Source organism: Bidens hawaiensis, unplaced genomic scaffold (genome assembly GCF_021521415.1).
Source record: "Bidens hawaiensis isolate Kalapana, Puna unplaced genomic scaffold, B.hawaiensis_p1.1 tig00044768_1, whole genome shotgun sequence".
Lineage (NCBI taxonomy): Eukaryota > Viridiplantae > Streptophyta > Magnoliopsida > Asterales > Asteraceae > Bidens > Bidens hawaiensis.
Genome location: NW_027505909.1, coordinates 1 through 11,424, shown reverse-complemented (window position 1 = coordinate 11,424; position 11,424 = coordinate 1). Strand labels below are relative to the sequence as shown.

General features: G+C 32.7%; 2 protein-coding genes across 3 annotated transcripts; one reads left to right on the top strand and one right to left on the bottom strand.

Annotated features, from left to right (window-relative positions):
• LOC143615863 (vesicle-associated protein 2-1-like) lies at positions 1–2,463 on the bottom strand. Of its 2 annotated transcripts, none has more exons than XM_077088870.1 (7): positions 2,317–2,463; positions 1,123–1,193; positions 970–1,051; positions 771–886; positions 562–678; positions 388–462; positions 1–289 (listed from the first exon to the last, which is right to left on the bottom strand). In XM_077088870.1, exons 1-7 carry the CDS (start codon positions 2,375–2,377, stop codon positions 116–118), a joined length of 696 nt encoding a protein of 231 aa, XP_076944985.1. In that variant the 5' UTR covers positions 2,378–2,463; the 3' UTR covers positions 1–115. The 2 variants fall into 2 exon arrangements, with proteins under 2 accessions (XP_076944985.1, XP_076944986.1); XM_077088871.1 differs by having other exon boundaries at positions 388–456.
• Positions 2,464–7,683: 5,220 nt separating this feature from the next.
• On the top strand, positions 7,684–10,868 carry LOC143615864 (ras-related protein RABD2c). The gene is made up of 8 exons (XM_077088872.1): positions 7,684–7,834; positions 9,194–9,266; positions 9,402–9,449; positions 9,539–9,586; positions 9,659–9,730; positions 9,816–9,971; positions 10,067–10,170; positions 10,615–10,868. Exons 1-8 carry the CDS (start codon positions 7,821–7,823, stop codon positions 10,709–10,711), a joined length of 612 nt encoding a protein of 203 aa, XP_076944987.1. The 5' UTR covers positions 7,684–7,820; the 3' UTR covers positions 10,712–10,868.
• The last annotated feature ends 556 nt before the right edge of the window (positions 10,869–11,424 follow it).

Here is an 11,424-nt window from a genome sequence, read left to right as displayed (position 1 = left end):
TTCGCCATGGTCAAATACTCAAATGTACAAAGACAACATACAGCCATCAGCTTTGAAAAACTTGCATAAGAATGAACAAAAGAATAATAATCATCAGTCCATCGGTTTTAGAGAATTATTCAGTTATTCCTGCAGTTGGTGGCGGTGTAGGTGACAGTATCGGTTGTGGTGGTGAAGATAGAACCAACTTTAAAAGCAACCCAACCATTATCCCAATCACTCCAGCCGTTATCGCGAGTCTTATTGAGAATCCATGACTCTTTTTTTGGTTCCTTTTCTTTAACATATCCTAAAACCAGGTAATTTTGTATTGTAAATTACAGACTCGTTTATAGACATTTTGCAAAAAGACCCAACTATGACGAGAGGGTAAAAAGGTAAATGTACCAGTTCCTGTTGCAGTTGGGTTGTTTCTTTCACAGCTGCATCCCTAGCGGCTCTTGCAGTCTGAACCGCCTGATTCTGTAATATAAGAAAGAACATATTAATCATAATCCGGTCTCCATACACTATCAATGTGACGTTAAAACGTAAAAAAAGAATTGTTACTGAATAACTCACAGAGGTTAAATCAGAGTTTTGTTTGATGTTATCATTTGAATTTTCCTGATTAGTGCGAGCAACATAGACAACTTTAAGCTTGTATTCTTCTAACTGCTTACCGGGTTCCTTATTAAACTTGATGCAACAAGTATGACTCTCAACTGTTACTCGTCATTTCAACAAAGCTTAAACTGATCGCAAAATAATAATATTAATAATGTTCTTACAGTATTTGCTGGTAGTTCTTCACTGTCACTGTTAGGGGGCACAGGGGTGCATTGTAAAAGAAATTTATCTCTACATTGCATATCTCGAGGGTACTGAAGTTGAGCTTGAAGGGTAACTGTATGTGCATCAATAGGTTTGAGTTTTCAGTTAAAGTTAAGATTGTGTAAATTATAGCAATATCATAAATTAATAGCTTACCTCTTATTATACATGTATCCCAAGGTGGTATAATACCAGTATTTGGACGAACAAAGTATTTCTTTGGCGAAGTAGTTTTGACCTAGCATAAAACAAGAAGTTTGAATAATATAAAGTAATATGCTTTGAAATAAATTTTGGGTGAAAACGTACCTTAAAGGCAATATTCTTGTCTGTGGCATTAGAAACTTTTAAATCACAGTGGCTCGGCTTTTCAAGTTCAACTATTGGAACCAACATTTAAAAGATAAATTGTAAGTCATGTATATGAACAACACAAATATGTTCAATCAATGACAGTGACAGTAGTAGGTGCTTAAACTTTAACATGTTAATTTTGTTTGTAGAAAGGAGCCTAAAGTGTTGTTATAAGTTATTGCACAGGGCCATATTACTGTAACTATCTAATCACATTGGATCAGTTTATGTTGTCATTGGCTTTCCATAACCTTCTCCTCCAAAGGAAGAGAGCATTACTTCAGTAGTTGAGTGATTACTATAAAATAGTAATGGTGAAGTATAGTTATATTGGGAAAGATGTTTACGTATCACTAGATCTTCAAAGGATTTAACATTCAACATCAGGCAGTGATTTTTACACTCAATTTCTCCTAAAATGCACAGATTTTCTCAAAAAAACCATCATCAGTTGGCAGTTGTATAATTCTATATCTTCAGATTTAAATCTTAGGCACTAATAGGAAGCATTGGGTTTAATATACAACTCTGCAAGCAGAAACAGTATTAAAAGTTAAAACCACTTGATTCAACGCGGTCAACCAATTCAACCTGATGGCTATAGCTAATCTCCCTCATTCATATTCATCTAGATACATTATACTAAAATTCATCCATTAGACTTAAATCTTCAAAGAATTCAACATTAGGACTCATTTTCTCCTACAGCACACAAATTTCCTCAAAAATATCACCACTAGTTGCACTTGCACAATTCCAATTCTACAGGCACTAAAAGAAAACATTTGGTTATAGATACACCTCAAACTCAACAAAGCAGAAGAACCTACATTAAAAACAATTGATTCAACGCGATCCGCAGATCAAACCTAATTGCTACATTTCTAACCTATTTGATCAACATCTAACATATGACATAATTATCAGTAAAATTAGTAAATTACTAACTAAAATATGGTGAATCACGTACATTAAATCCACTTGATTCAACATTTCAACGCGCGATCGAAACCTAATTGCTACATTTCTAACCTACGTAATCTAATCAACAACAAACACATGATGAATAAACTAACTATTATCCTAAAACTACTAATATAAACACAGAGTCATCATATACATAATATCATTATTAACATCTAAACTCACTTTGAAACCGAAGCTCCTCGGAATCAATAGTAACTAACTTATAACCGCCACCGCTTGCCATTGACGCACAGATCGCCGACGATTAAATAATATTTAGTAAATATGCAATAATAATGTAACACGTGGCATGGATCGCCGATGGAAATGCTTATTTTATATGAGAAGTGGAATTGGAACGGACACGTGGCGTGGTAATGTGAGTAACCGTCGGAATTGGAATTGGAATTGGATTCCGGTGATAATGTGGACGTGTGTGTGTGTGTGTTTCTGACAATAAGATATTATTGAGTTGTGCTTGAGTTCAGGGGATCGGAAGGTATTCAGTTTAGTGGTTTACGTGAATGGCCCTTCAAGTATTTACGTGGTGCATCAATGGACCTTTACTTTGCGTTTTGTGCGGTATCGGTTGCTATACTTCTTTTTTTCTTGATTAGATGCATTGAAGAATAGTCATTAGGGTTGTTAACGAGCTTCGGCTGGCTCGGAATCAAGATTGAAAATGTGGATATGATACGGTGTTAGATGTTGAATTTAATGTGGAAAGCTTGGCATTTGGAGATTTGAACAAATGCATTGCTACGTCTTAAGGCATGTAAGTGAGGTCATGGTTGTATAAATCACGTCTAGACACCGATTACTCAATGAGAAATCCCCGAGTACTCGACAAGTCATCCCAGAGTACTCACAACTTCCAGTCGGCCGAGATTGTAGTACCTAAAAGCTTTTGCAACCATGAGTGAGGTTATGTTTAGTTCTACTTCTTAATAATTCTTTTGAAATTAATGCATGGTAGGCACAAGGAAAATAACTACCTACGTAAGTATGAATTTTAGTCATTTCAACAAATGATTGGACTTCGCTTTTGTAATGCTCTTCGATGGAGACAAAGACACAAAGCTAAAATAGTGTTAGGATATAAGACATGAGCATGTTGAACTTATGCATATGTTTACTCTATTTATTCAAATGCATGACCAATATCTCTCTCCCCCACCCCCACCTTCCCTTCAAAAAAAAAAAAACAAAACAAAAACAACACACACACACCATGAAATTTTTTTGTATCCGTCACTAATTCATGCTTCGTTTTACAAAGAAGAACATCTCATTATTTGAAAATTCTTTATGCTCTATTTAATTTTTGATTTTGTGTATCCACAAAGTACTTTAATTTGAAAGTGATCCAAACATTAGATTAGTCAAACATAACCAAGACATGTAGGGACATTGGGCCTAAACATATAGTTAAAGTTAAAATTGTTCAGGTGAGTCCACCTCACTTCGAATATGATTTAGGCTGATTTCAAGTGAGTTTCATATAACGTGATAATTAATTCTTACCGCCAAAAAGCTACAATCCATCCCTTCCCATAAAGGCAATATTACATAAAAAAAACTACTAGTTTCTTTAGGAAAGATAGAATGTGTAACAATATATATATATATATATATATATATATATATATATATAAGCTTTTGACGGATGGTCTTTTACAAAGGTGACACATACGACTCATCTGAAACATCATTCGATAATAGGTTTGTTAATCTTGTTATGTTATGTTTGATATAGTCAAAACATTACTAAAACAATATAGAATTATACATGAAGCTTGTAAAGGATGTAATGAAGACAAAAGTAAAAAATTTATAACTAATGACCTTGTGTTGGGCAGATATGAAGTAGATAATTCATAACTTTATATAGTAGATAATCCAATCCGAGAAACTCAAAACCCGAAAGTATAACACGAATAATACCCCTAGTTGACATAAACGTAGTTGAAGGACCAAGTTTGAGGCAAGTACATAATTTAGGGATAAGAAACAAATATCAAGAAAATTGAAGTTAGGCGGGGTGACATGGCACCATGCTTCGCTTTAAAGGCATGGAATTGGGATCTCTAATGAGCTGGAGCAATAATTCATAGCTCATACCCATCATAAATTAAATTCATATAAAAATGATTTATTAATTATTTACATGAAATGTTACAAAAAAAAGTTGCTTAATTTTCCTATAAAATACAGATACAAGAATGATGTATTTCTACATTTTTTGTTACTCTCAAATGTCAATTTTTGTAGCGTTAGTTCGTATATTTTTTGAACCTACATTTAAGTCAATATTAGTATTTATAACGAGACTATAATCCTATTCACTCCACGATTTGATACAACTAGACTATAAGCTCTCTAATTCTAAGTATTAGTTTGTATTTTATATTTCATAAAATGCCTCTTAGAATTCAAGACAATATACTTGTATATAATTTTTATACCTAACTAGTTTACATAAAAAGTTATAAAAAAATCTTACAAACACTTGTATTTTTTTTTAATTGCAATATATGAAACATATAGAATCAGTTACCTCATTAGTTTCTAACTATCAAAATATATATGTCAAATCATGCCAAGGATAGTATATGATACCATGATTCACTATTTATTATTATCTAGTCGATAATTAGTTTTATATATCAACAGACTCAACGACAATTTTCTTGGACTTATTTCGTTAGGTCTAATAAAACTATAATCGCAAAATTCTTGACAGCCTTTTTGTACTTATTTCATCAACTTCATTTCAAGTATTTAAATATGGTATTTTATTAACCATGTTTATGTTTCTAGCGTGAACTTTTTCGATATGTTCTAAGACTCGAAATTAGATATTTATCGATATTTATATGTGAGTATTTCCTTCATAAAACATTATTTGTTTATCGATTTTGATGGTAAACACATAATATAAGAAATATTAAATTTAAGAGTTCGTTTTGTATGTTGTAAATTACAAAACGGTCACAAAATGTTAGGTATTATGCTTTAGCATTTGTCCTTAATTTTAATTAAAAATAACAATGGTATTATGTTGTAAATTACAATTCGGTCACAAAATGTTTTGGTAGTATGTTTTAGCATTTGTCCTTGATAACAATTAAAAATAACAATGGTTGTTACGTTAAAAAGAAATTAATATTTTACCCTTTTTAATAAGATAGGAAAATTCATATAGTAATCCATTTTAAACGTGTAAAATCTCATTTTTCATGAAATACTAGTATTCAATGCATGATATAGAAGTCCTTTAAATTAACATATATAAAAACATAAATAAACTAAACAAAAATACCTCTCAGTCTCTCATGACTCATCCTAACTCTTCATAAGCATTTTAAAAACATAAACCACCATCGGCTGTCGCGGGTCCTCACTACCACAATGGCGCCATGAATCCATGACACACCTTTGCCAACACCCGACAACTCGTCAACACCCTTTTCAAAGGTATCCTACTCCTTAGCATATGTTTTTTATTGGATTTGTGCGAAGGTAATACCTAATAATAACCACCAATAACTTTTGTCTTTCCAAAACTCGTATTTGTTGATGATTATTGCTTGTTACATAAATCAGTTAAAGACAGATATGCGTTTTTTCTTCATTATTTTTATTTTGTTTTACATTTTTTGCTATCTTAGTTCTTTTATTAAGTTATAACATGTTCCTTTAGACAATTACATGTAAATTTAACGATTCTTAGTATAAACAATTAATCATACCAAAGAAATTTAAAAATATTTATTAATATACTAGCTTTTGAACCCTACGTCAAATGATAAAATAAATAAAGTCCGTTTTTTGAAATAAAGAAAAAAAGTAATGATAGAAGAGAAATAAAATATACTATACAAACAATACGAAGTCTAGATTATCAAATTTATAAATTTGAGAAAATCTCTTTCTATACGACATTCATCGTTTTATTGCAAATATTTCCATCGTCATCCAATATTAACAATATTACACAATCTATGAGAGCTACCCAGGATAATGCAACATATGGTGTCCATAGGAGAAAAACTAGATATCAAAGAAACAACCATAGAAAAGGATTGGTCTTGGCTATTTTCTACTCGTTTAACTTTCATAGTTCTACTTGTTTAAATTTTCAATAAATATTTTACTTTTAATTTTCTTAATATTTTAATTAATTTTGACCTATGACCCATGGATAGTTAGGATGAATGAGATGGGTGATTACAAGAATATGAGAGAAAACTGATTATTTTATAACATAATTGTCAAAATGGTTTTGACCCATAGATAGCTATGATGAATAAGATGAGAGATTGCAAGATTATACGAGAAAATTAAACTAGATGAGAATGCGAGTTTGACACCTAAGCCTCGTTATTTTATAGTATTAGGAAAGTAAAATAAAACAAGATTTTACATTCGTACGTTTCAGTATTTTTCTACTAGAAAATATATTTGAAGTGCATGAGTGGAGTAGTGGATGGTGGACAGACGCATCAAAGATTCGTCTCAGGAAGTCAGGATTGAACAATAAGAAGCCCAAGTAGGCATGGACCTGGGCCCCTGGCTAGTAGCTATTTAAATTTAAGCCAGCTTAAAAGACCGGTCGTAGCCCAAATATTTTTTTTTTCCTTTTTAAAACGTGATTTTAAGATCCTTTTTATAAAATAAAACATAAAAATTTTAAGCTATTAACGAATGTATTTGCTTAAATAAAACTATGCAAGTCATAGGAACAGAAAAACATATAATGTAATTAAATTTTATGTTATCAAAAGAGACATATAAGTGTGCTCTTCCATAAAAAATGATTTATGAATGAGAACAGTATAAATATGTGTATATATTGCTGAATAAAATAAGTGTACATGCACATGTGTGTTGGCACAAAGTGCCATCAATAATTTAATATTGTATTTTAAAACAATCTTGAAAATAATCCACATGCATTCTAATCCCTTTGTATTAAGCATGACAAATATCGTGGGTTGAGGGGATGTCAAAATGAATTGGATCATAGCAAACAGGGTCAAAATTGATTCATATCAAAATAGAATCGGATTAAAATTGGCCGTTTTTGAAAGAAGTGCCAATATTTGTTAAGGTGCCTAGTATCAATAGTAGAGGTGGATGGGATGGTGGTAGTGGTGATGGGGACAACTAGGGGAAAGTGTCGAAAGGGTGTCGCTCATGGTTTTGGTGTCAGTGAAGACGGTGTCAATAACAATGACCGTGATACTAACATGTAAACTGTAGAAATAAACAATGTTCATGCGTAGTACCCACATCATTTTTACCATTTTCAAGTTTACGAAGAATAGTTTATTCACCATATACGAGGCTAAGAAAACAAAAGAAAAAAGTTTCATTTATTGGATTGAATTGCCTTTTTGTACTTTAAAAAAGGAAAAATAATAATAACACAAAGATAAGTAGATAAGCCCATTTAGTTTATAGTTAGGGTAATGCGTTAACCACGTGTAAAAGCTATTATTATTCCAACTGTACACGTCACGCCCACCTTACCTAAATAACAATAACGATAACAATAATATTAATCCCATTTTATATATATAAATCTTTCAAATCAACTCGTTTACTTTCTAACCTTCATCTCCGGCGAGTATTCCGGCCACCGTCAATCTCCGATCTCAACTCTACACACGAAGAAGAAGAAGATGAATCCTGAATAGTATGTTTGTTATTGTATTAGTCAAATCTCAATACTCTGTTAAATGTGAACTTAATGAGTTTTATTGTTTGTGTTTGACGTGAATCATGTGATTGTACTAGATCCGTGTTTATTGATTGATTAGGATGCTTAATTATGGTTTGGTTATGTTTTTACAGGTTGAATTGTTATCTATTGTGGTGATTTAGATTTTAGGGTTTGATTGATGTATTGATATAGTGAATTTGGGTTTTTAGGGAAAATTGCTTGTGTATTTTGTTCGTAAGATTTGTTGATCGGAATCGCAGAATAATATCGGTCCCCTTGGTAAAATATTGGTCAGGTCAGGATATCGGTACCGATAGTATAGACAATACTGGACAGGTATTTAACATTATTGACCGATATTGGACAGATATTTGACCGACATATATATTTCTGATATCGGTAATTATCAATTTTTAGTATTCAATGTTAGTGTTTTAAGTTTGAATCAGTTCTTACTTGCTACAATTTTTGCAAGTTGCAAAATGTTAATTTGTTAGTGGTAGGAAAGTATACTGAATTATTAGTGTTAAATTGCTCTATATATATGAATTTTACATGATATTAAAATTACCGATATCCTACCGCGATAACTGATATCTCAAATATCGGTCCTTGACCGATATCCGATATTTTTACGTATTAACTGCTTAGATTTTTTTTAGGAATTACATTATCTAAACCTTGATTTAGTTTGTTCTGAAATTTTATTAGGTCTTCTATTGTTAATATTCAGAAAAAAACAACAAATCAAGGTTTCTTAGGTTATGTAATTAGAAAACGGGATTTTAATAATCCAAAGGACATCGTGATTGTGTGAATCTGATAAACGGATTGTAAGTAATAAACTACATGAACTCGTCTAAAAATTTCAGATTTAAGATAACGGTCTTACCTTAACTCATCACCATGGACCACAGTTTAAAGTGCGCCTTTATTGGTGTTTATCTAAAACCATAAAAGGTACTTTTTGTGCGAGCTTGAAGTTGAAAGCTTTGAGTTCATGCTTACCTTAATCTTGAATTGATGTGTTGATAGTCTGTGTGGCTGGTTAGTTATAACTTATAACAGAGATTTACTTTCATCCCTTTTTGGAGCTTTTTTTTTTGAACGGAGATTTACTTTCTTCTACATATGATTTTTAATTCTTCGCTTGGAATTGAGCTCCAAGTATTTGTGATGGTTTTGAACTTGTAGATTAGTAATAAAAATGTAAAGATGTTTGTATTTTTTAACATATTGTAATATGAATACCAGTAAAACTATCGTGTTCATATCTTTGATTTATTATATTAGTTTTTGGCTTGTGAAAAATAATTTTTTTTGCTCTTTTAGCGACTATCTTTTCAAGCTTTTACTCATTGGAGATTCAGGAGTTGGAAAATCATGTCTTCTGTTGCGTTTTGCTGTAAGTTCTTTGTATTTGTTTTTTTAAATACACTCCTAGAAGATTTATACTTTTAAATAAAGCTAATAATTAACAGCAATCAGCCTTTAAGTTTATGCCAAAATAACAATATTTTTTTTTCATTTTTTACTTCAGGATGATTCATACTTGGAAAGCTACATTAGCACCATTGGCGTTGACTTTGTAAGCAACTCTCGTTTGACCGTCTAGTTTGACTTAACTACTATCATATAAAACCATCTTCTTTACTAGTTTTGATCTCTCTTTTGTAGAAAATTCGCACTGTGGAACAAGATGGCAAAACGATTAAGCTTCAAATTGTAAGCTTATGCTTTCTCAGTGTTTATGAAAACTTATGTTTTCTATGCTAATTACTCAAATTTTATTTTCAGTGGGATACTGCTGGTCAAGAACGTTTCAGGACAATCACGAGCAGCTACTATCGTGGAGCTCATGGCATTATTGTAAGCAACTCATTCTTGCTAAGATTCTGTTTATTAACACAGGCTATGGGAATTATCTCTAATAATATTCTTTTTTTTCGTGAAGGTTGTTTATGACGTGACAGATCAAGAAAGTTTCAACAATGTGAAACAATGGTTGAGTGAAATCGACCGGTACGCTAGTGAAAATGTAAACAAGCTTCTTGTTGGAAACAAATGTGATCTCACATCTCAGAAAGTTGTGTCCTATGAAACCGGAAAGGTAATAGTATTTGTTATCAAAATTAAGACTAAAATCAATTCTTTTATAATGTTTAATCCGAGCCAACATTGAAAGTGGAAATAATTGGCGTGCAGGCGTTTGCTGATGAGATTGGGATTCCGTTTTTAGAAACAAGTGCCAAGAGTTCCACTAATGTAGAAGAAGCTTTTATGGCAATGACTGCTGAGATTAAAAACAGGTACTTTTGATTAAGGTTAAACATGTCTTAAAGTGAGATTTAAGTAACGGTGTAAACTGTAAACGTGCCGAGCCAAAGCTCGCTAGGCTCGAGCCCGGATCGTTTAGATGTACAAGAGATCGAGCTCTATCTCAGCTTGTTTCTAGCACTTTTTCTAAAGCTCAAGCTCGGCTTGTGAGTTGCTTTTTCAAGCTCAGGCTCAACTCGTTTGTTATTTATAAATTAAATTACATATGATTTTAACTATGTTTATATATATTGAGAAAAAACAAACTAGCCTATGCTCGGCTAGAGCTCGTGTAGTACTTAGGCTCAAGCTCGATAACTAAACGAGCTTTGTTTCAGGCTCGGGCTTGGCTCAAGCTCGAAAACGCTTGGCTCCTTTCGAGCTTGTGTAGTTTGCACCCTTAGATTTAATGAAAACTAATTTGCTGGGTAATTTAGGATGGCAAGTCAGCCGGCAATGAACAACGCTAAACCGCCAACCGTTCAAATCCGAGGTCAACCGGTCAACCAAAAGTCGGGCTGCTGCTCTTCTTGAAGAGGGTAAGCCAGTGTTTATCTGGTGGTCATCATTGACCAATAGTTGAAAAAACCGTTATTCTTTTCTCCATGTGAAACTGATTTCAGGGAACATTTGTACAAAGCAGGATATAAGATTGTTGAATGGGTATTTTGTGTTATATACTATTTTGCAATTTGCATTCCCTTGCAAGTTGAAACTTGGCAAAAGCTTATGATGCTATTTCCTTTGTATTTTATTAACTGTGTGTGTTTTAAACTTTTAAGGAAAAATACAAGTTTACATGATATCTGGTTTATGTAGTTATTTTGTGACTTGCAAGTTCTGACCATTAAGCTACTTGTTGTGGATGATGTTAAACCTCTTAGTTAAAACTCCACGTCATCGTCACAAATAGGCAGTGAGACTTTAACTAATACATTCTTTTAACACTGCGTTGTTATTTAACTAACAATATAGCCCCAAGATTTCCTTGATAAAGCATTTGGGCCTCACAATTTCTCTCTTAAAGAAAGCCCCCGCTAACTAGCTAAGGCCCCAAAATGCCCGGGCCTTAATGCCTTGGCACGGTGTGTACGGCTAGAGATGTTCAAAACGGTTTGGGACTAGGAACCGGAACCGGTTCCTAACCGGTTCCTATATTTAAAACCACCTTTTAAACCGGTTCCAGGCTCGAACCGGTTAGGGAACCGAACCGGTTCTCCCACTCTCGGACCCCTAACCTATCTAAC

Bases quoted from the DNA above. Each gene is read 5' to 3' on its own strand.
- LOC143615863 (XM_077088870.1), bottom strand. From the start codon at position 2,377: ATGGCAAGCGGTGGCGGTTATAAGTTAGTTACTATTGATTCCGAGGAG. The intron at 1,194-2,316 runs GTGAGTTTAGAT...TGGTTCCAATAG, and splicing joins CGAGGAGCTTCGGTTTCAAA to TTGAACTTGAAAAGCCGAGC. The intron at 463-561 runs GTGAGTTATTCA...CTTATATTACAG, and splicing joins AAAACTCTGATTTAACCTCT to AATCAGGCGGTTCAGACTGC.
- LOC143615864 (XM_077088872.1), top strand. The intron at 9,450-9,538 runs GTAAGCAACTCT...TCTCTTTTGTAG, and splicing joins GCACCATTGGCGTTGACTTT to AAAATTCGCACTGTGGAACA. The intron at 10,171-10,614 runs GTACTTTTGATT...TGGGTAATTTAG, and splicing joins ACTGCTGAGATTAAAAACAG to GATGGCAAGTCAGCCGGCAA.